Source organism: Myotis nattereri (genome assembly GCF_964212035.1).
Source record: "Myotis nattereri genome assembly, chromosome: 1".
NCBI lineage: Eukaryota > Metazoa > Chordata > Mammalia > Chiroptera > Vespertilionidae > Myotis > Myotis nattereri.
Genome location: NC_138075.1, coordinates 92,209,196 through 92,234,880, shown reverse-complemented (window position 1 = coordinate 92,234,880; position 25,685 = coordinate 92,209,196). Strand labels below are relative to the sequence as shown.

The window sequence follows — 25,685 nt, the reverse complement described above, 5'->3', positions numbered from 1 at the left end:
CCAAGGAACCGTGTGCTCAGAATCTTATAGGTGCTGTTCTGGAAGGGAGGGAACGTTACAAAAAGAGGATGTATTTATCTGTTGGAAGAATGTGAGCGGTAGGAGAGATACCAGCCTGGATAGACATCACTTAAAGGAGGAGAGAGGAAATGTACACGACTTCAATTTCTTTATAGTCATCAGCTCTATATTTATTTTTTAATCTGTGTACCATTGAATTTAATTGTGAGCAGATAGTGAGAAAACGGTTGACACTTTTTCTACAATCATGCAGTAATATTTCAAAAGGAATTATTTTACTTTAAAGAAAATATTTGAAGTGTTAATAATCTTTAAGAAACATTCCCATTTAAATTCTGCATCCAATGAAGAAATTCAATTATTGAGTTTTTCCAAATATGCATAAAATGATCTAAATGTTTTAAAATTAATATAGAGCAAATGTGTTGTTAAAATGCATAAAAGGGTTATAGAGAAGACGAAACATAATGAATACAATAGTGAAGATTGTGCAACTTTGTTTTAAACAACAAATACATTTCAATTTCTGGTTTAACAGCTGTGTAAACTGCTACAGAAACCAGTCTCTATAATCATATCACTTGGCAAATTCTTGAAGATCAAGTGCTTGGTTATAGTCGGCCATAGCTTCCTCAATCGCACCCATTTTACCACGAACTTCTGCTCTCAGATTATATACCAGGGCATCATTAGGGTTCAAAGACAGAGCTGTAAAAGAAAAAAAATGCAAGATGTGTTTTATGCTAATACTCAAAAGGTCTCAGTTTTTAAAATAAAAATCTTATAACAACTTTAGTATTACTTGTTTGAAAACATTTTCTTCATAGGCACCTATTTAAATTGAAAACATTGACTCTTCCTTAGAAAATTAAATTGGGGAAACAGTACAATGTCTTTCTTTGAAAGGCTGCCAATGCTTGTGTCTAGTTTCCCTAATAATTTTCTGCATCTAAACCGACCAATACTGCAAGTTATTACACAAAGAAACTCATATTGATTACATTAAAGACATGGTATATAAAAACACTCATTTCTAATGTAAGTTTTTCTAGACCAATAAACCTGATAGGCTTGTTCTTTTATTATTTAAAAAACACATCAACCACTGTAATCTTACCCAAAACAGTACAAAAATATACCTTTACTGAGGTCTTCCTCAGCGAATTCATATTGCTTTAAACAACAATAGAACTGTGCTCTGTTAAAAAACACGGCAGCCCAAAAGGGACAGCTTTCAACTACATTTGCAAAATCTTCTTTTGCTTCTTCATACTTCTTTAATATTGTATTTGCAATAGCTCGATTCATGGTAGCACATTCATTTTCTGGATCAAACTTTAAAGCCTTTGAGAAGTAGTCACTGGCCTATAAAATGTGAAGATAATGATAATCTGAATACAATTTAATTGGCAGCTATAGAGGAATTTGAAGTATTTTTACTCTTAATATAAAATTAAGGCCAATGGCATTTCCAGGGGATACTGGAAGCATTTCATCCCAGATACAGATGATAAGAAGGTGCATTGTCTGTAGAGAATGCAAAAAACAGTAATAAAACTGGCTAACAGGTGGTCTGCTTTTTGTTATGACCCCAAGTAGGCAATTCTAGACAGCATCAGTGATGAAGAATAGGAGACTTGACCATGCAGTGCAGTACACAGATAATGTATTATAGAACTGTACAATCAAAACCTATGTAATCTTAACCACTGTCACCCCAATAAATGTAATAGTTTTAAAAAATAAATATTCTTCTCTGTTAAAGTGAAATGTTTTACTACCTTACCCCCACCCCATAAATTCCAAATCCCTACACAGCACAAAAAAAAGGTAAAATATAAATTAGAAAATTAGGTCCCAATAAGAAGATAAAATATATTAGAAAATTAACACTTTTCATATAAAAGCAGAGTAAGAGCTAAAGAGATAAATTTTGAAAATAAGGTTCTAAACCATATTAAAAAGGGATTAAAAACTCGGTTATACTATGAAAAGCCATAAGGAAGGATAAGAGAAGATAAACACCAGCTTGTCAAGAAGATCAAAGACTCTATGTTATTCATAACTCATCATCAAGCTGGAAGGACCCTTCAAAGTGTGGTCCATATACCGGTATTGGAGTCTTGATCAACAACAAATTAGAAATTAAAAAAAGAAAAAAAACAGGTCCTTTACCAATGGCTTGAGATGCTGATTAGACACCCTACCACTGAAGGTAAGAATCTCTTCTCTAACTGCATGATGGATGAAAATTTGGCTCCTACTTTAAACTTTCCTAAAGGAAAAGTCATTTTCCACAATAGAGCTTGCTCTCTCCAGTTCCTTACCACTTGATTTTCCCCCAGCACCACAATCTGGCTTCCACCTACCTCTCCCTCTTCCATGAGTTTTGCTCTTGTTCACGTGGAAGATGTCCTCAAGCCCAGTGGACATTTTCTAGTTATTTTCTTCCATGACATTTGTGTGGCATGAACACTCTTGACCTCTCCTTCCTTCTTAAAACTTTCTCTGTCCTTGAATCAGGGTGCCTCCCCGTTTTTCTCCTACCTCTCTGATCATTTTCTATCAGTGTCCTTCACAGAACTATTTTTCTCTGTTTCTCGGGGATTTTTCCCCTCAGTCACTTCTATCATTGGTGAAAGGAAATCCTGATAGCATGGTCAGGAGCTCAGACCATGGAGCCAGATTTCTAGGTTCAAATCCTGGCTCTATTACTTATCTCTGTTTTGGGGTAACTAAAGCTCTCTTTTCCTCAACTTTTCTCATCTGTAAAATGAAGGTAACAAATAGAAATCTATGTCCAGTGCTGCTATGAGGGTTAAGTGAGCTAATAGTCAAGTATGGAGAATAATATGTAGAATCTAGTAAGGACTAAATTATTATTGATACTAGAGGCCCAGTGCATGAAATTCATGCATGAGTAGGATTCCTAGGTCTGGCCTTCCTTCCTGAGCTGCTGGCTGCTGGCCAGGGCCTTCCTTCATTCCGTGCCACCCCCTGGTGTCAGTGCACATCATAGAGAGCGATAGAACTCCTAGTCTCCCAGTTGAACTCCCGAGGGAGTTTGCATATTAGCTTTGCATATTAGCTTTTTATATATATACTAAAGGCCCGGTGCACAAAAATTTGTGCAGTCGGGGGGTCCCTCAGCCCGGTCTATGCCCTCTTGCAGTGTGGGACCCCTCGGAGGATGTCCACTCCAGTGGGGACCCTTACCCCATGGAGGTTTGGCCAGCCTGGGTGAGGGGCTGATGGCTGTTTTCAGGCTGGCCACACCCTCTTTAGGGTGGGGGGGTCCTCACTGGGGTTCCTGGCCAGTCTGGGTGAGGGGCTGAGGGCTGTTTTCAGGCTGGCCAAGCACCCTGGCGACATAAGCTCCCAGCCTCTCCTTTTTTTCATTTTTCCTTTTTTATTCAGGGATTTATTTACCTTCTATAATTGAAACTTTATTGCCTTTAGTGGAGGCCTGGGGAAAGCTTGGATTCCTCCATCACCAGGGGCAACCCACTCCTGCTTGCTCCAGCTCAGTGGCCACGGCTGGCTGAAAGCAGGTATCTGAGGTTTGTTTACCTTCTATAATTGAAACTTTGTTGCTTTCAGTGGAGCTCAGAGCCGGGCCACGGCAGGCGGGGAACCTTGGCTTCCTCCATCACTGGAGCAAGCAAGCCTCCTGCTCACTCCAGCTCCGTGGCTGCCGGCCGCCACCTTGGTTGGGTTAATTAGCATATAGTTGCTCTGATTGGCTGGTGGGCCTGGCTTAAGGCATAGTGAGAGTATGGTCAATTTACATGTTTGTCTTTTATTAGTATAGGACTAGAGGCCCGGTGCACAAAATTTGTGCATGGGTAAGGTCCCTAGGCCTGGCTAGTGATCAGAGCGGATTGGGGCCTTCTGGCTGCTGGCCGGTGCCTCTCTTTGCCAGCTGCTGGCCAGGGTCTCCCTTCCCTGGCTGCAGCTTTCCTTCCTTCCGCCTTGCCCCCTGGTGGTCAGCATACGCCATAGCGAGCGATCAAACTCCCAAAGGGACACTTTGCATATTAGCCTTTTATAGAGATAGATAGATAACATTTTTCCCAGTGTCTATAAATGAAGATACATTATAGTCTTCAGGCAATACTCCATGAAATTTGGCTGCCTATGACTATTGAGAGGCAAGTAGATCAAGATTTTGTAACCCATCTCATCCCAGAATGGCAACTCTTCTATGCTTCAGTTAAGTGCAATTGAGGATGTTAAGATAGCAACAGACCTGGCCACCTGTGAACAGCTTAAAGAGAATTTACTCCTGAACAGAAAGCTGAACTCACAATCATCAGAAATTATGCAAGGGAACAACTCTGAGCAGGGATAAAACTTCCTTCAAAAAGCAACTTAGGCCCTGGCCTGTGTTACAGTGTCAGCCCACACACCAAAAGGTCTCAGGTTCCATTCCCAGTCAAGGCATGTGCAGGAGGCAACCAATCTATGTGTCTCTCTTGAATCAATGTTTCTCCTGCCCACCCCCTTCTCTCTCTTCTACTCTCTCTGAAAATAAATGGCAAAAATATCCTCAGGTGAGGATTAACAACAACAACAACAACAAAAGCAATTTAGGCTTCACCCTAATTCACTGATAGATGATTAATAAAGGTGACACAATTGTACATCACCAAAGCAGGACTTCAGTCAGGAAGGGATAAATGCCTGCCACAGCTAAAAATAATAGAATTTAGTAAAACACAATATGTACCTAACTTTGAACAATCTACCTTTCTATTAAAATTTCCAAAATATATTATTTAAAAATAGAGGCCTGGTGCATGAATCTGTGCACATTGAAAGGAAATTAATTGGAAGAAATATTTTAGAGGCCCAGGAGGGACTGCAGGAGGTTGGCTCCAGGGCGTGCCCGGCCCATCTTGCCCAGTCCCCATCAGGGCCAATCAGGGCTGGCCAGCCGGGAAGGAACCACAGGAGGTTGGCCGGCTGGGGAGAGACTGTGGGAGGGCTCCAGATCATGTCCGGCCCATCTCACCCAGTCCTAATTGGCCGGACCCCAGCAGCAAGCTAACCTACCAGTCGGAGTGTCTGCCCCTAGGTGGCCAGTGCGTGTCTTAACGACTGGTGGAGCAGTCAACTGAATGGTTGACCAATCAGGCAGACACTCAGCACAGTAGGCTTTTATATAGAGAGATATGAAAGCCTATACATTTAAATAGGACTTTTGAAGTATAGAAATATTAACTATGAATCAGAGGCCAAAAGCACCAACCACAATGGATGGCTTTGATTTTTTAACAATTGTTCTAATGCCCTTATAACTGTAATTAATTAGAAAGCAGATCCAATTATTTTTTAAGGTCACCTGTAGTTCATGATGCATACACATAGCTCATCCAAAAGTGTTTTAAAAGCATTAAGTCACTAATTAATGATTAAAGTTGTCAAAATGCATACATGTTTTAACCCTCTAGAGATTATTTGCTCTGTTGAAGGACCCTTTCTCCTGACCATAAATCTTTCCAGTATAGTCAGAAACAAAGGTAAGAGGCCTGGAGCATAGTAATATAGCTGAATGATTATATTAAAGTCTGCTTGTCTTTAATAAAGCCCAATCATCCAATACATCAAGACAGAGGGCAACATACATTTTAGATAAAATATTTGCCCAGCAAATGTATCCCCCAGTTTTTAAGAAAGAGCCATATTAAAAAATATTTATCAAACTACACTTCAGATATAACTGAAAAGTGTCATACATGATGCCCAGAGTTATTAATGACAAATATGTTTAAAATGTAAAGGTCTCCTTCTCATGTGGATCTTAAACATTTAAGGTAACAGAAAATTGCTCTGGGCATTTTAGTGGTCTTCGTCTCATTAACTAACTCCATGGTGCAAAGAAACATTGTTAGGACCTAGCCAGAGAGTGGCCCGAGTTTGATGAAGTTTAAATCAATTGACTCTGGCTTGTCAGCCTAGGGAAATATTAGCCTCCCAGCTGTCCACTGAGATCTCAGCTACAAGTCTCATTCATGCCTTAAGGAATTAGACTTTCAACAATTCTCTGTCCAAGCACCTAGATTCACCACTGAGGTCAACCAGGCTCATCACAGGGATCAGCAAGCTGTTCAGGGTCATGCTCTAACTTGGAAAGAATAAGAGCTAAACCAAGGCAATGTCAGAAGACACAGAATGAAAGGGATAAGTCTTGGTGGGGAGGTGGGGTGGGTGCGGGGGGGAAAAGCAAAACTGACCCGATTAGATTAAGGAGAAGAGGAAGAGAAAGCCATGGTTGACGCTGGTGTTTTTACTAGGGTGACTTTAAATTGAGAGAAGATTTATATGAAGAACCACTGGACGGAGGGTAGAAGATATAGAAATTCTGTTTTGGCCCTAATGCACTTGTAAAATATCCAGATTTAGCAACTGGTGATAAATATGGGTTAGGAGCTCAGAAGAAAGGTGGCGGCTGACATGCAGTCTAAACCACGGGTACAGACAAGCTTTCTGAGTAAGGAAATCTAGGGAGAAAAGGAAGGGTTTTGATTCCTGGCCCTACAAGTTTACAATCTAATTGGAGTGAGTAGATAAGAGATCAACATACAGAAACAAGTGTGGAGTGACACAAAGTAGCACTGAATCTGTATAGAAAGAATTGTATACAAATCAGCAGAGTCAAGATCTCATTTTAAATTCATGACCATAAACCTCAAATGACAGCTTAATGTTGTCTGATAACTATGGATGGTGCCAGATGAGGGGATTGCTTCTTAAATTATATAAATGTCTAACCATTATGCTATATACCTAAAGCTAATAAAAATATTGTCATCTGTAATTGAAGAAATTTTAAAGAGGAAAAAAAAGAATTGTGCACTGAAAGACAAAAAGAGAACTTAATCTTTTCTGCTACACTTCCCTAGTGTGTTCACCCTACCACTCTCTAACACAAGCATTTCACATTTTCTCTACCAAACTCCTAGCCACCCCTTTTCTCTTTTTATTTTTTATTTTATTTTACTTTTTTTAATTAAATCTTTATTGTTCAGATTATTACATTTGTTCCTCTTTCTTCCCCCCATAACTCCCCTCCTCCCAGTTCCCGCCCCACCCTCCGCCCTCACTCCCCACCCACTGTCCTCATCTATAAGTGCATGATTTTTGTCCAGTCTCTTTCCGCATCTCCCACACCCCTTTCCCACCCCCCCAAGAATAGTCAGTCCATTCCCTTTCTATGTCCCTAATTCTATTATGATCACCAGATTATTTATTCACTTGATTCTTAGATTCACTTGTTGATAGATGCATATTTGTTGTTCATAATTTGTATCTTTACCTTTTTCTTCTTCCTCCTCTTCTTAAAGGATACCTTTCAGCATTTCATATAATACTGGTTTGGTGGTGATGAACTCCTTTAGCTTTTCCTTATCTGTGAAGCTCTTTATCAGACCTTCCGTTCTGAATGATAGCTTTGCTGGATAAAGTAATCTTGGTTGTAGGTTCTTGGTATTCATCACTTTGAATATTTCTTGCCACTGCCTTCTGGCCTGCAAAGTTTCTGTTGAGAAATCAGCTGACTGTCGTATGGGTACTCCCTTGTAGGTAACTGGGCTTCTTTCTCTTGCTGCTTTTAAGATTCTCTCTTTGTCTTTTGCTCTTGGCATTTTAATGATGATGTGTCTTGGTGTGGTCCTCTTTGGATTCCTTTTGTTTGGGGTTCTCTGTGCTTCCTGGACCTGTAAGTCTATTTCTTTCACCAGGTGAGGGAAGTTTTCTGTCATTATTTCTTCAAACAGGTTTTCAATATCTTGCTCTCTCTCATCTTCTGGCACCCCTATAATTCTGATGTTGGTACGCTTGAAGCTGTCCCAGAGGCTCCTTACACTATCTTTGTATTTTCGGATTCTTTTTTCATTTTGCTTTTCCAGTTGGGTGTTTTTTGCTTCTTCATGTTTCAAATCTTTGACTGGATTCTTGCGCTCCTCTGGTCTGCTGTTGGGTGTCTGTATAATATTCTTTATTTCAGTCAGTGTATGCTTAATTTCTAGTTGGTTCTTTATCACAACATCGAGGGTCTCATTAGATTTCTTGAGGATCTCATTAAATTTATCGGCGGTCTCACCAGTCTTTTCGAGGGCCTTACTAAGTTTATCGGCAGCTTCTAGACAGTTCTTGAGAGACCTTAAAAGTGTGGTTTTGAGCTCTATATCTTCCATTTCTGATATTTGCGTCCTGTTTCTTTGTCTCCGCATTTTTATATCTTTTCTTGGTGCACCCCCTAGTGGTCTTTGTGTGCAGTCTTGTAGTTAAGCCTTGATTGTTGTCGTAATACCAGGGGTGATTTGACCTCCAGGCTAACTGTCTATGAGAGTCCTGTTTCTCTTTTTAACTGTCCACCCCCAACTGCCAACTGATGCTTGTATTTAATGGAGGAAATATAACCAGTAGGAATGCCTACTATCAATATTTACCAAACTACATTCAGCTGTGCCCTCTCTGCCTTCCCTTATGACATAATGCATCATGCATCCTGCTCCAAGCAAAGGCTACCCCTGCAACTTCCAAACTCTAACCCCATCAAATTCTCAAAGGTTTTGATCCTAATTGTCCCTGCCACTCTCTCCTGCATCAATAACTTCTACCTTTATCCTAAAGTCTACATCAGTGGTCGGCAAACTCATTAGTCAACAGAGCCAAATATCAACAGTACAATGATTGAAATTTCTTTTGAGAGCCAAACTTTTTAGACTTAAAACTATATAGGTAGGTACATTGTTATTAACTTAATTAGGGTACTCCTAAGGCTTAGGAAGAGCCACACTCAATGGGCCAAAGAGCCGCATGTGGCTCGCGAGCCGCAGTTTGCCAACCACGGTCCTAGACCCTTCTCATTATTATAGAAGCATGAATCAATTAGCCCTCATCTGAAAAAACAACAACAACAACACTCCTTAACCCACTCTAGCTTCTACTCCCATTTCACTACTCTTCACAGAAGAATGTCTTGAACCAGCGGAATGGTCCCTAATTCTTCACCTCACGTTTTCTCCCCAGCCCTTCCCACTCAAGCCTCTGCTGCACTGCTGTTCCAACAGTGTTCTTGCCAGAGTCCTCAGTGATCTCTTCCATCCTCCTTGTCCTTGACGCCTCAGCAGCATTTGACACAGGACACTTTCCCCTTCTCAGGACACTTATCCCTGAGAGTGAGTGATATGCTCTCCTGCTCATCCTGGCTGGATGCTCCTGCCTCAGTCTACTTTCCGGCCTCTCCTTTCCGCTTCATTTCTAAACATTGGCGCTACCCAGGACTTGCTCCTTAAACCCTTTCTCTCCATCTCTACTAGTTACCAGGTAATCTTATATAGTCTCACAGATATGCTGATACTGGTGTAATAATGCTTATGTGAAACTGTATTAGGCATATATCACTTCAAATATTTTCTTATTTATTTTATATTTCTTCCTCCAATAAAATGTAAGCTACATCATAAGAGAATCCTTTTATACCCTGTTTACTTCTGTATCCTCAGGGCATTTATAAATGCCTATCACATGGCAGGTACATCATAAATATGTGGAGATTGAAAGAAGCTAAGTGGAAACAGGAAATATTTGCTGAATTTTTTCAGTGAAATATAGATAAGAACCATAGCCTCTTCACACATGAAAGCCTCAAAGTTTGTTTTATTAAGAAGTGTGGTGAGTGCTAGCCGGTTTGGCTTAGTGGAAAGAGCATCGGCCTGTGGATTGAAGGGTCCCAGGTTCAATTCTGGTCAAGGGTACATGCCTGGGTTGCCGGCTCAATCACCAGTAGGGGGCATGCAGAAGGCAGCCAATAAATGACTCTCATCATTGATGTTTCTATCTCTCTCACTCCCTCTCCCTTCCTCTCTGAAAGCAATAAAAATATATTTTCTAAAAAAGAAATGTGGTGACAGTTTTGAGTGGTGAAGGAGAATATAAAGGTGACAGGTCTCAAAAAATGCAGGCAATAAAAACAACTTTTTAAAATGAGTGCATTATTTTAGAAGGCAGGGGCTGTGAAAAGCTCAGAGAAACACAGACCTGTGATAGCCTTCCAAACCGAGATAGGCTATTTCCCACAAGAACCTCTGCTACTAGAAAAGGAAAATAATTTTTACATTCAAATATGAGTAACAGAAAAGTAATTCACCTGCCTTCATGGCAAAAACAACGATGAAAGTAATTTAATTTTTTGAAAGTAAAAACTCACCAGAAAAAAAGTACTGCTACAGTCTAGATTAAAGATTATAACGTAGCATTTCAAAATGAACTAGAAAAAATTCATTATAAAAGCAATTCCATTTAAGAAAGAAGTAATTCAGAAACAAAGGATCTCAGAAAAGTTATGGCCAATAAGGTCTGAGATGGAAATATGGAACTACAAAAACAAACAAACAAACAAACAAAAATCTAAAGAGAACTTGAATTCTAAGGTCTACAAGGGGACAATAAATATCTCAAAAAACACAGTGAAGAAGGCAACAAACATGAAAAAGAAATTAAGAGGTTTAAGAAATGAGAAAAACACTTGATATATAGAAGCTAAAGGACAGAAGATAGAGTTGCCCAATGAAGAAAATCAAAACCACGAAACAGAAAAAAAAATTTTCACTGAATTCAACAAAGCTTTTCTGAAATCTACATATTGAAACCACATACTGTGTGCTTATTAACTTTGACGCCAATGGTCAACTCTAAGGCGTGCATTTTGAAACTTTTCATTAAAAACATTTGGTTATCCTAACCAAAAAAAAAGTCACAAATAACAAAAATGGAATTGTATTCAGCTTCTTGACATCAACCTACAATATCAGAAAACAGTGAAACAACACAAGATACTCAAGGGGAAAAAAAGAGGCCAAGGGTTTTAAACCCAGACATGTCTCCTTAAGATATAAAGGCTAGAGGAAAACAGTGATGAACATGAAAAATATCCAAGGAATATTGTTCGCATGAGCCCTTTCTCAGGACTCTATTAAGGGACCAATTTCAGACAACCAAGAAATAATTGGTTGGGATGGCAACTGGCAAAAAATCTGGTAATGTGAATTGAACATACTTAACTGGAGAACTAAGATGAAAATTTGAAATAAGAGTAACAAAATAAGATGCAAATATTAAATTTTTTGGCAGTATAGGAATTATGAAACTCACAAGAAAATGGGATAACAGTGACAGTGGATAGTAAGCTGATACAATAAACTCAAGCATATTTAAGAACACAAATAGAAAAAAAATTTAAAAGAGAATACTTTAAGTAAAATTGAATAATAGATGAGAGGGAGAGTAATTTATTGTTGTTCATAGTAGAGAAACTAAAAATACAAGGAAATTAGGGTACTATTTCTAAAAACTACTATTATAAAGGCAGCCACTAGGACAAAACTGTAAATTTTCTCAATATCAGAAAAACTGAAAAAAAATTAAACAGACCACAGAGCAAAATTCTTCTAAAATACATGAAAGCAGAAATAACAGAACAAAAACAAACATACTGATAATGCCAGAATGAAAATGGGCTTAACCCACCTATTAAAAGATAATTACATTCAAATTGGCTTTTTTTTCTTTTTTCAAAATAATTCCTTATTGTTGAAAGTATTACATAAGTATCCCTTTGCCCCCATTAACCCTGTTCAGCCCGCCCCCAAGCAAAATCCAACTCTATGCTACACAAAAGAGACACATCTTAAACAAAAAATTCTAAATGTTGAAAATAAAAGGAAGGACAAAGAAATACCAGGCAAAAGCAAACCAAATGGAATCAGAGGTCAGATCTGACTTATTCTAAAGAGCTTTAAAAAACAAAGAAGGACATTTATAATGCTGAAGGTTACAATATATAGTGCATATATAATATGTATTAATATCTATACAAGAAATAATGCAGCAGAAATTTTCATAAAGCATAAATTGCAAGAAATATCAAAAACTATATAGAACCAAACCAATAAACCTTTCTCAGTCCAAGGTCAACCAAATGAAAAAAAGAGAAGAATGGATATTGACTAATTAAAAATATAATTAATAAGGTATATCTTATACTTCTTTGAAAAGAACCCTTTAATGTTTTCCAATATTTGCCATATATTAGACCACATTAAAAAACTCAATAAGAACCCAAACTAGAAAATATAGAAGTCTGTCTATCTGGACATTTCAAATGCCTTATTAATTTATTATTGAGTCAAAGGGGAAATAAAATTGCAAGTGCAAAATTTTGGGAAAACAAAAATTAAAACTTCAAAGACCAAAATATGTAGGATACTGCTAAAAGCAGTACTTGGAGAAAAGCCATAACCATAATAATTTATTACAATAGAAATGAAAAGGTGACATTAAATGATTAGCTTCTGACTCAAAAAGATAAAGAATGGATAGCAAGACACTTTGGTAAGTCCAAAATAATGTTTGCTGGACAAATGTTGAATGGATGGTGATAATGAGGAGAATAAATCCAGAGAGGTTAAACATTTAATTAATTATAAACATTCTTACGAAGGACATTTGTTTAAAAAAGAACTAATGGCCCTAACCGGTTTGGCTCAGTGGATAGAGCATCGGCTTGGGGACTCAAGGGTCCCTGGTTCGATTCCGGTCAAGGGCATGTACCTTGGTTGCGGGCACATCCCCAGTGGGGAGTGTGCAGGAGGCAGCTGATCAATGTTTCTCTCTCATTGATGTTTCTAACTCTCTATCCTTCTCCCTTCCTCTCTGTAAAAAATCAATAAAATATATTTAAAAAAAAAAAGAACTAATGAATGATTAGCCTAGGATATAAGGACTGAATTTTAAAACTATATATAACAAAGAAAGCGTTTAATGTAAAAAGAAAATGTTAAGGAAAACTCACATTACCTGGGAAAACTGCCTGTGGTGAAAGTAGATATTTCCTGCATTAAAGTAAGCCAGTGCGTATGTAGGGTTTAAAGAAATTGCTGCTTGATAGTCTCTCATTGCATTTTGTTGCTGGCCCATAAACTCATGAATCACACCACGATTTGTTAAGAATTCTGCTGTAGTATTGATCTGCAATTTAATAGTATGAGTATTTAGCATCTGGGAATAGTATTTATCTCTGATTTCACAGCTGCAAAAATGAACGTTATGAAATCTACTTGTGGGAAGCTAGTAACTTTATAGTTCAGGTGAAGCCCTATTAGAGCAAATATTTTGTGAGAGCTCTCAGTATGAAGTTGGTTCAATGTCAACACTTTGTTGATTTTGGTTATAATAAAATAAATAATCTTAGTGCTTTACTCAGTTCCTTTCCAAAGAACATGGGGGAAAGCTTATCTGCTTAGCTCTGTTAAAGCTGGAAAAGAAATTAAATAGTTAACATGTTTATTTGTTCTAAGCAGCAGCAATGATCTTTCAGGTCTTCTCTTTTTTTCACCTCAAAGATTACAACATCTACCCGAAGCAACAGAAACAGAATCCAAAAATCTAGAAAATAAAGAGGAAGATTTTCTTTCATTGTATATAAAACCTGAGGTATTTATTTGCCTTTTCACTACAGAAGAACCTGGGGAATTACATTATTCTTCCTGTAGTTCCTTCAAACCCAGAATATTATTTTTTTTGCATTCATTTTTTATTACAAAATAATATTGCCACCATAAAACTATAAATTGCATTTACTGAGAGAATCGCCATTTACCAGGATTTTTTTTTTTTAATTTTAAATGTATTCAGGTTATAGAACTTGCAAGCCATAATAATTCTTTAGGAATCTCTTGGAACAAAATACATATATTACTTTCTCTACAAATCACTTTAAAACGTAACAGAATATTTTACTTAACCCTATTCATTGATGGTGTTAATTTATGCTAATTATAACACAATCTAAGTGGATTTTTACCTTAATGGCAATGTTAATATCCTGTATTGCAGCAAAGTTATTACCCATCTGAAGACAGACCACAGCTCTTCCTTCATAGGCTAGGTAGCTCTTTGGATCAACTTCTATGGCAATGGTAAAGTGGTTCCAAGCTTTCTGGAATTTTTCTTGGGCCTAAAATAATTTTCCATTTACATGAAGTAGGAAATTATCCATAACATGACAAATATTTGATTCTAACTTAATCAAATAAAACCTTTAGAAAGCATATATTTATACAGTGCTAAATGTAAGATATTTTAAACAAGAAGTAGGCTATAATTACCTCTGAGTATTTACACCAAATTTTTAATTAATTAAAATAAATCTAATAGAGTCATTTCATACCAATCTTGGACAACATAAAATCACAGCCACCATGTGAAACACATATGCTTTGGACAATCACCACAAAATTGAGCTCTGCATACACAGGCAGAAATTGTATTTATTTGCTTGGCATTGGATCTCTGGTTATGCATAATATACATAATAAAATAAATATGTGTTGAATAAATAAATGCATAAACTACTGGTGTAAAACCTATTTTGATAAATTGTATAAGCACCTGGAATTTTAGGATCACTATACATATTCCATGGAAAATGCATGCAAATCTATGAAGCATCTATTTATACTAACCTTAGTGACAACTGGAAAACAAGAAAAAGGGTCAGGAGAGGGATGTTGTGCATAGAATGATGTCAGAATATTTCCTAGAGAAGATCAACTGGCAACTAAATACCTCCTTGCGGGAAGACAGTGAGTTGATGAATTCAACATGGTCCAGGGCCTGTCCCTTACAAGTATTCCCATGAGCTCAAACACCCACTGGCCAGAATCTCAGAAGTTGACTCACATTAACCAAGATGAGCCCAGTGACTCTTGCATAAAACTAATAAGGCATATAACTAGTCAGATATAACTAATAAGACACTGTTCTTTAACCAACAAATCTTCTCCCTCTTGGCAAATTATGTGAAAGTCACCACAACCATTACAAATACATTTCATAACAAGGAATCAGGCAAACTGAGATTAAGTTATTAGAATATTAAGCTGCAAGCAGCCTCACAGTAGGATTATATCTGTCATCAGCTCCTGACAACATCTGTTTTGCTCACTTCCATAACTCTAGTGCTGAGCACACAGTAAGGAAAACTGTATTTACTGAGCAAATGATCACTGTCCCCTGAGGAGGATTTGAACTCTCCTTCAGTCCTTCCTTTCCTGATTCAATTCTTCCTCAGACTAATGTTTTTTTTTTAATCCTTTTCCATGTTGATCTGCATCCAGTGACATCTTCATAAAACATGAATCGAATGTCACTGCTCTAGTTACTGATCCTCACAGTTTTAATTTACTGGCAAGGCCTTCGCCTCCAGTTATTATTCAATTCTCTAGTCTCACCTCACATCACTCCCCACAATCCCTAACATTCCATTCCCTGGGCCCTCCGACTCTTTCGCTATCCTAACACTGTGTCCTACCCCCAACTCCTATGCCTGATTAATTACTAGTATTTCACACTTCAATTTAAATGTTAATTTCTTTAAAAGCCCTCCTTTACTCCTAAAAACTTGGTTTCCTTGCTATAAATGTTCCAAAAACCCAACCTTTTCCTTTGTTGCACTAGTCATGCATATAACTAAATAACGAATCATATGACTACTTGATGCTCATCTCTCCACTAGATAGTAAACTCCAAGAAGAACCAAGTATAGTTTGTTCATTACTCTATTCCTAGGCTTAGATCAGTTCTTTCCTATACTATGTGCTCACTAAATGTTTATTAAATGCAATAAATGATAACTCATTCCACTGGGTTACAGTCAGCTTTAGATGCTTTGGTAGTCATCATGTATATCTCTTTAAAATGACTTTGCAAGTTTCTACTGTGATCCAATAATGGCTAATTTTATGTTTAATTCTTAGAAGGCAAGCTTATTTCCCTTATTAAGAAGAATTTAGGAATATTTCACTGTAACCACCAATCCCAACAACCACTTTCAATATTAGTAATCTTAAACCAGCCAAACTCACTTATTTTTAAATGAAAAAAAAAAATCAACTTTAATTGCATTTTAAAAGAAATTTCTGCAATTTACAATATTTGAATATACTTTTTTGCCGAGTGTTTAAATTTTTGAAATTAAAAGGGATAAAAAGAGAATTTAAGATTTCTTAGTTCCTTTCCATGGAGAATACAGCACTTTCAGCCCTTTATTTCAAGGAGGTCACTCTGTAGGAAATGGACCTCTGTGATCAGCTCCAGCATGGTCAGGTTTTGATGGAATTTGCTGAATCTCCCCAGGACAAACAGAATGCAGGGAGGAGGAGGGAGGATGTAGGAACAAAGAACTGTGTATGTGGGCCAACAGCATGGTGGAAAACTTCTTTCCCACACACAACTCCCTCCCTCCCCCCCAACCCCTCAGTGCCCACCTCGGCTAGACTGGGAGATGGAGGCGGCTAGAGAGGGCCTCAATCCAATTTTTTAAATGGTCCAATGGAAGATAGCAAGACCTAGGCGATGTATGAGGAAACAGGTGACCCCATAGTACTCAGCCAATGAGGAACTGGAGGGGAGACTGAATAAATAGACTGTGTTGGCTGCCCCAAGTGTCCCAATACAATAGCGATGAACACCCGCTCTCGTGGATGTATTAAAAGTCTTGTTTTCATCAGGTTATAATGTTCTTTATAAAGAACATTATAACCTGATGAACAAAAAGATAGATACAGAGGCAAAGCATGGAACAGACTATCAAATTACAGCAGGAAAGCTGGGGAGTGTTGGGGCGGGGGGAGGTAAGAGATCAACCAAAGCACTTGTATGCATGCATATAATCATAACCAATGGACACAAGACACTGGGGGGGGGGGGGTTGGTGAGGGAATGTGCGGGGGGGGGGGGGGGGTAGAGGAAGCCGGGGGAAGGTCAAAGGGGAAAAAAAGGAGACATATGTAGTGCTATCTGTAATACTTTAAACAATAAAATTAAATTTAAAAAGTCTCACTTTTGCCATACTTCTGTCTCTGCAGCCGTTATCTGAACTCGGACAGGTGAGCATTTCTCACAACAAACATATTTTATTAGTGCAAAGAACTTTTTGAGTGCATGGGTCAGGACAGAGGGTCCCAAAAAGCACTCAGAGGGCTGCTTGGCCTCACACAGAGCAGCACTCTTCCATCTTGCTGGAAGGACAAATGCCGGGTGTCTTGCCTTCCCAGTGTGTTCTAATTCACTGCCATTTGGAAGATGCCCTAAATTCAGAAGTCCCTATACAGTGGTTGCCTGACCCATTGCATGGCTGGAGTCCACTTCAAAACTTTCATACATTGTTTATTCCCTTTAGCTTTCCACTAATTCAATAGGACAGAAGTTATGGAAGTCCAGATATGAGCTAGTGAAACAAGTGCTGGCCAGGTTCTTATATGTAAAGCTCATCAGGCAAATTTTAAAAGTTGTCTATAAATGTGGGGTGAGGTAAAAAGGGGTAAAGGTGTTAAAGGAACCAGATTCAAAAGATCCTCATTTCACTAGTATACCAAGCCCCCAGATGGGTTCCCCAGGCAGGGTTGCTGAGAAACTGCTTCCTACTGCTGCTGTGGACGCTAATAGTAAGAGGAAGGTAAAATGTTCCTAACCAAAGAAAGAGCAGGTATCCCCATCACCAGTAAAGAGTCAAATATATTCTCACTCTTGTCCAAAAGGTGCTTTTGCTATTGTTGTATTAATAACTAGAGGCCTGCCCCAACTGGTTTGGCTCAGTGGATAGAGTGTCGGCCTGCAGACTCAAGGGTCCCAGGTTCGATTCCAGTGAAGGGCATGTAACTTGGTTGTGGGCACAAACCCAGTATGGAGTGTGCAGGAGGCAGCTGATTGATGTTTCTCTCTCATCGATGTTTCTAACTCTCTATCCCTCTCCCTTCCTCTCTGTAAAAAAATCAATAAAATATATATTAAAAATAAAAATAAAAATGACTAGAGGCCCGATCACAAAAATGTGTGCACTTGGGGGGGGGGGGACCCTCAGCCCGGCCTGTGCCCTCTCGCAGTCTGGGACCCCTCGGGAGATGTCCACCTGCTGGCTTAGGCCCGCTCCCCAGGGGACCTGGCCTAAGCTGGCAGCTAGACATCCCTCTGGCAGCCTGGGAGATCCTCAGGGGATGTCCACTTGCCAGCAGGGAGCAGGCCTAAGCTGCAGTCAGACATCCTTGGCGCTGCTGAGGAGGCAGGAGAGGCTCCCGCCACCACCGCTGTGCTGGCAGCCATCAGCCTGGATTGTGGCTGAGCAGAGCTCCCCCTGTGGGAGTGCACTGACCACCAGGGGGCAGCTCCTGCATTGAGCGCCTGCCCGCTGGTGGTCAGTGTGTGTCATAGTGACCAGTCATTCCCAGTCGTTCTGCTGTTAGGGTCAGTTTGCATATTACCCTTTTATTATATAGGATAGGAGAAGCACAGCAAAAGGAGGCCAGACATGCATGTCACTGTACAGCTTCACCAGGAAGCTGCAATTTCACACTCCCAGGGAACCACTGGCCCATTCCCCACAGATCACTAGGGGAAGAGGTCCAACAAAGGGAGATAGATGCAAGCCCAATGAAGTTGGGGTGATATAGGGAAGGTACTTGCCTGTCAGTCAAACCTAGAAACAGAGATTATTGGCCAGAATAGGCAGAGCCACTGCAAGCACATGAAAATTTGGGAACACATAGTACCCTAAACAAAGGAGTTTGCTCTCTTGTTGTTCTTGGCTCACTCATGACCCTCTTGCGTTCGCCCATATGGCCATGGTCATGTGGACCCCACAGGCAATGGACTAATGGACTGCAGCAGGGAGCACAAGTCAAGTTAGCCTGATGCTGGGCTGGAGTGTGCAGACATAGATGGAAACCCTGGACATCTGGACACTGGGTCTGATTTCAACTCTGCTGAAATCAAAGCTACACTACTATGGCAGGACTGAGGGAGAGGGCACCTTGGAAACTCAGGGATTTAATTCCATGCAAATAAGAAATTACTTGTTCTCCGTGTAAGTCTGAGAAAATCCTTTTTCTCAGGATACTGTAAGAAACCCACTCCTACCAGCAACCGGCAGAAATGAGGACCTCTCCCCACTGGTAACACTTCCATGGCCCAAAGTGTCTTATGTAATATTACCTGCAAATTATAACCTAATGAAATTCTGGCTTTTGTGCATATTGGATTGTAATGCAGCGCTTTCAGAAAGTCCTTCTGTGCTTCTTTGACACCTTCATCGTGACCATATTCCATGTACGAATTTCCCCGTCCAATGTAAGCATCCACAAAACAGGGATTAATACTAAGAGCCAATGTGAAGAAAGTGACAGCTTCTGCAAACTCTTTGTTTCTGAAAATAAATAAAATTATTTATGCTTTCTGTTGAGTTACCTAAGTACTTTCCTGTATATAAAATTTTTGTAAAGATTTACATTAACCCTTACAAAATATTTTTCACTTTTATTGTCTATCCATCATAGGAAGTAAGAACATGAGTCCATATGACCTCAGAAAGGCTGAAGGGGTTTTTGAAGATTCTGGTAAAAGGGCAAAAGGGAGGTAAGAGCCATTTTCATAGCAGAATATGCTGGGATAATATTCTAGAGTTCTTTTTACAGAATTACAAAGGGCTGCATGGCATTCCTGAACCTGTTTTTAATAGCTATCTGTGGCCAATATGGGGGCGGGGGGTGAAGGTATATAAATGGAATACACTATTTAAAGCAGATTATAATAAATTTATATGTATATAATATTTCCTTATACAACAAAAGGAACCAAAATGTTATACATGGGAGTCCTTACTTCAGATCTATAAAGGTAGGTCCTTTCTTTTTGGACACCAAGAGAAAAGAGGAAAAGAAGAAAAATGCATTTTATTTATTAATTTGTAAAAATATTTAACTATTATGCTAAGTGAAATGAGCCAGTCAAAGAAGGATAAATACCACATGATCTCACTCATTTGTGGAATATAGAGAACAACATAGACTAATGAACAGGGACAAACCCAAAGACAGAGAAACAGCGATCAGACTATCAATCCTCAGAGGGAAGGCAGGGGAGGTGGGGGTAAGGGGAAGAGATCAACCAAAGGACTTGTATGCATGCATATAAGCCAAACCAATGGACACGGACAACAGGGTGATGACAGCATGAGTGGGGGGGGGGGGTTAATGGGGGTATGAGGACACATTTGTAATACCCTAACCAATAAAGAAATTAAAGATAAATAAATATATATATTTAACTAAATAATAACTTAGTTTTTCTTCCCTATTTATTCTCTTGTGGTACGGGTGAGGGCTGAAAAGGGAATCAAATATGTTTCATAAAGGAGTCACTTTTCCATCTCATATGTATATCTAATAATTAGATTTAATCTCAATTAGCCTGGAGAAAGCCATTTTTCTATACCTATCTAGTTATCAGCACTAGCATGTAATGAGCATCTAGTCTGTTTCAACTAAGTAAATAATCATTAAACTTTAACATGGAAAGGGACCTTGACAATCACCTACCAACACTTCAAAGCAGGTGACAACTAAAAATCAAGTCCAGGGGAAGTGACAGTGTCAAAGCCAGAGACACCCAGCTCCCCGCATCAACACGGAAAAAATGATGCAGGTGCCATAATAGAAGCAGCAATTTCATGTTTCTGAAGATGAGTATATCACAGTGTCCTGTAGACTGAAGCTCTTGTTAAATGATCACATGGCAGTTAGCAATGAAAAAATGTATAATGTCAGGATACATGTTCATCAATACATAAAAGTCTTAGGTATCAGTTACCACAAATATAAAAGTATATTAAATTCGTTTTTCTAAAATAAGATGTGTTTGTATAAATAATGTGATCACTGACAGAGGTGCGTCTTCTCATCAGCGCCCATCCTTCAGTCGGGACTGTGAGCTGACCTTGCAGTCTGGGCCACAGACGGAGGCCACCACATTTTCTAAATTAATCACATATGTGCCCAGATGTGCCCTACTGAGTTGTACAAATAAATCATAAATACCTCCCCACACTAAACAATGTGGCTTGCAGAGTCAAAGTTTCAAAAATATTTTATGCAAACATAAGAATAGTAAAATCAATGCTCTGAGGTAAAAAAAAAAAAAAAAAAAAAAAAAAAAAAAGTGGCTAGGATATGTAACTCTCCGTAATCATGCTCTCCCTCTGTGACTTTTTTTTCATATGACGATGGCTTTCGTAAAGGGATCTAAAATTTAACTGTGGCACAACACTCTTTGTGACCAAATTGGGCAACAAGTAGATATTCAGCCTAAGGAATGTTGTCTCCTAGCAACCACAGGAGTAAGAACCAGAGTTATACAAAGGCATGCTTCAAAAGTCTGCACCTCCCTGAGTTCAAAGATCAAAGCCCTAAACTTCAAATATTTATTCCTTTTTAAAATTGTTTTCCAATTGGGAAAATTTTTACTTTCCCCACTATAAGATACCAGTAATGAATCTCCAATACTGACAAACTGTGCTGCTGTGATATAAGTATGTTATAGATAGACTACCTTGAAAAGCAAAATATTTTTCCTGAAATAGATATAATGAATCACTAAATATTTCTTATTGTTAAACTCAGTAAAACTGTTAAAACTCAAAACACATGAGTTTTGAGTTTTAACTGACATGGGACTGTCAGTTATTAGGGTTTTACCAGTGATTTAAATTCTACTTTTATTAAAGGACAATAGAGATTCTAATCAACTGATATAAGTTGGTTATTTGGAATTGCAAAGCAGTATCAGTTTAAGAAGGCTCCGCCATGTAGTATATCCAGTGATTACAATTCATGAAAGAGATTGGGAACAGACACAGAGAAATTTACTGACTCAGTTGCTAAACACAGGAATGAGTTTGGGAGAAATTTTGGAGTCTGTTTTTAATTTAAGAGAATGCAATGACCTCAGACATTTTTGGTCTATACTCACCCACCAAAACAAACACATCAGTCATCATTATTCCATCTCTTTTCAAGAATGGCAATTACTTAAAGAGATGGATTGTACAAAGGTTGCTAGAGTAAAATAGAAAATGGTGTGACTATGTCTTGCTGTTTATATAAAATAAAGGTCCCAAATTAGGCCTTTAAACCCAAAGGCATCTTCACAAGTTTCAGTTATTACAGTATTATGTTCATAAAATAAAAAACCTAACTTTCATAGGGAAATGTAGCTGTGCTGTGTTCTAAAAAGGAAAAAAAGAAATATTTATTTCCTAAATAATTCAAAATTGGATTTTTATACAGCCTAGTCTGTATAGTTTATGAACTATCCTAATTTCCCCTCCAATTAATTGCTATTATTTCTGTCTTAAAAAATAATACTGTAACTACTTAACCAAATATATTTTATCTCACATTAAAATCTCCACATGCAGAATCTCTATACTTTTAAACGCAAAATGACCAGAAACTAATTTTAGATGTTAAATGTATATGTAGAAATGTAAAACTTATAATTAGTAAAAATCTATGTAATATTATCTCAGAACAAATTATAAAGTGATGTTCTGTATTTTAGCCTATGTAACTGTTTTCTTCTCCCCTACTATAACTTGACTTACTCTTACAGTAATCTCAGAAGCAGGTAATAATGTCTTAAGTAATATATTTTTGTAGACTTTATTGTGTTTTGTAGATGTTTACGGGTATTATTTTAATTAGTTATAGATTTAGAAATATGTTTTCTAAATGCAAAATTTTTTGAAAATATTTAATTTTTGAAATCACCCTCTCTTGTAGGAAACAGGCTTTTTAAAGTTTAGTTTCATTTTAGGAAAAAAAATGATCACTTAATTTTATTCTTAGATGTTTCAAGCTGTGCGTGATTTTATTCTGTGTATCACTCAGGTCTTTTTCCCCAGTAAATGGGCTTGAATCAGTGGGTATCCAATGCCAGGATGCAGGTATTTGCTTGCAGTATTGGTTAAAACACCTTATTAGACGGTAGGAGGGTGCTGATGACACACCTAGGTGTGCTCGCCAGCAGGGATTCTTTGTCTCTCCCCATTTTTGTCCCTGTCACTTCCACATTTTCCTCTTCCTATTCTTCTATTATAATCATTAGATGGTCCCACTTGCTTTCACTGCAACCTAAATTGCATACCTGTGATAGCACAAGGCGGTAGCTTGACAAAGGTTCACATTAGTCTCGCTCAGCAATGCAGCTTGTTTAAAATCCTAAAACAGTTTCATACATTTTTGTTAGTTTCGCAACATTATCCTTTGCGCTTTCTTAAACTTTATTCTAGCTGTGTTCTACCATGAGTATACTTAACACAGCATTAACAAAGACATCTTAAAACTTTTTTTTCCTTTTAGTATCACATCCAGTGAGGACGAATGGAGCAGAGGAAACCCAGAACTGGAACCTCACTCAGAATATTGTGTACTGGTCTGCACTTTCCCTGTGGTTCTGCCCTGATGTGTGTAATGAGACCTCATTTACTTTCTTTTTATTGTATTTTTTCCCCTCAGTTTACACCACCAGAGACTTGCCCATCTAGATAGAAATGGAAATTCTCCTATAGAGAAACTTGGACTTTACAGGGCAAACACACACCCAGGCCCAGAAAAGGACATGCATTGGGCCTTTTGTGTGGATTAGCTAAGGCTGCTCCTACCTTTGGAATTCACACTTCTGGGAGAATTCTAGAAGCCTCCTGAGAAGGAGCAATGGAAAACCCCAAGATTTTGAGTTCGGAAGTTAGCTGGAATGGCCCTGGGAAAGAGGCTGTTTTAAGAGAATTAAAAGTCTGCGAGAGAGCCTGCCCCTGTGGCCCTGAACACTGTCCTCCATTAGGCTCCAGAGACAGTGTCCAAAGAGCATCGCTTTTCAAAGACCTACAAAAATATTCGAGGACAGACGCAAAATAAGAAAAGCACTAAACTGAAACTAATACAATATTTAGATGAATATCTACATATAAAATATCATGTAAACTGCAATGATTCTGCTCTTCCCAAAGGACTGCTTCCGCAGGCACCTTCACTGGCAGTTTTGGTTGTAACCTCAGGTGGCCAAGCTAGAACAGGAGAGTGCTGTCACCTCCTCTGGACTGTCGAAGGGACCCCCCCTCCCCCAACCCCCTCCTGGAGGCTGGCGCCCACTCTCCAGCCTCAGAGGGCCGGTGTCTGAGTTCTGGTGTCCACGCTGGAGGAAGGAGAGGAGCTAACCATAACAGACAGCTTCCCTGTCCCTCTCCCTCCTCATTTCCCTCTTCCTCCCCCCCCTTCCACAAACCTTCCCTGGCTGTAGCAGAGGGAGGAAGCTGGCTAACTTTTCTGCAAATATTGGGAAGGCAGAGGGAGTAGCAGGGTCAGGCAGGGTCCCTGGAATCCTATTGGAGGAGGAAGGTTTCAGTCAGAGACCAGTCTGTAGATATGGAATCACACTTAGATTCCTGAAGTATATTTTGATATGAAAAGGAACTGTTATTGGAAGAAAATAAATCTATTGTCGAATCAAATGTAATATAATCAAATATGCTACCAGATAAATCCCCCGAATACTGTTTTATTTACTGATTTTATCCTCACCTGAGGGCATGCTTAGAGAGAGAGAGAGAGAGAGAGAGAGAGAGAGAGAGAGAGAGAAAATTCCTTTCGGAACATGCCCCAACCAGGGATCGAACCCACAACCCAGGCATGTGCCCTGACCAGGAATGGAACCAGCAACCTTTCGGTGCACAGGAAGATGCTCAAACAACTGAGCCAACCTGGCCAGACTAAGAGGACTGTTTTAAAGTGGAAGCAAACTTAGTGAAATTGAGATTTATTACAAACGCTCCTATTTATTTATTTTGGAAGTTGTGAGGAGTGATTGAGAACTTAAAAGACTGAGAACACCAGGTTCAGTTTTGGAATCAGATACAACTTACAAAAGTCAACCTGACTCTATATGTATCATTATCAGCAATAAACATGTGATGACTATTCTCATTACTGAGAATAAAGCTAACTAATTGTTATGATTTTCCCCTTCTGCATTAATTTTTTTTTCTAATATGAAGATCATAAATAACAAACCACACATAGCCACTCATACACAAAGCAAATTCCTTATTTGTAAGGACCTTCACGCCCACTGTCTTTGTGTCAGAAGACAGACTCTTGACCTTGTTCCTTCCGTTCTCCTCTGGAAACTTGCTCCATCATAACCCTGCCTTCTGTATTTTTAATTCTTGTTTCATGCCCTGACCTAACATGCCTTCCAGCCAACCTTCCCTGCTACACACTACACATGGCCCCGTGTTTTAGTTTCTGTCAGCACCAATCTCCTTGAAAGCATAGCTAACACTCATGGTCCCCACACCCCCCAATTCCATCGACTTCCTAGTAATTGTGTCATTTAATGAAGGCCAATTTTATTTTGTCATTTGTAAATTGCATCGAAAGGCATTTTTTATTTCTTTGCTTTTATTCTTATCAAAGTAGCCCATGTGCCAAGTGTATGGTGTCTAATCCAACTAGAAAACTGGCGGTGCTTGCAGCAGTCCCCTGCTCCACCTCTCCTTGCCCCTGAAGCCCACTCCCCAAACACAATTGTTTTTACATCTTGCTGCTATTTACCTTCAAATTTCAAAATAACATGAGAATTGTCATGTTTAACTTCCCACATAGGATAGAATTTAGCTATCTTACCCCAGCACTCCGCACATCTCCTTTTCTCCCACCATCCCTAAAAAAAGAGTCTCTATTTTACCTCTTCAGTGTAGGATCCTTGGC

The 25,685-nt window shown here is 38.8% G+C and overlaps 1 protein-coding gene across 1 annotated transcript in view; it reads right to left on the bottom strand.

Moving 5' to 3' along the window:
* Positions 1 to 598: 598 nt before the first annotated feature.
* The window catches only part of TTC6 (tetratricopeptide repeat domain 6), a gene marked incomplete at both ends in the record, with an annotated part of 261,680 nt that continues 236,593 nt past the window's right edge, over positions 599 to 25,685 (bottom strand). Inside the window, 6 exons of the mRNA XM_081098882.1 lie at positions 599 to 729; positions 1,161 to 1,386; positions 12,886 to 13,056; positions 13,892 to 14,044; positions 19,078 to 19,288; positions 23,065 to 23,138. Coding sequence (XP_080955008.1) covers positions 599 to 729; positions 1,161 to 1,386; positions 12,886 to 13,056; positions 13,892 to 14,044; positions 19,078 to 19,288; positions 23,065 to 23,138 — 966 coding nt within the window. The remainder of the gene's footprint in view (positions 730 to 1,160; positions 1,387 to 12,885; positions 13,057 to 13,891; positions 14,045 to 19,077; positions 19,289 to 23,064; positions 23,139 to 25,685) is intronic.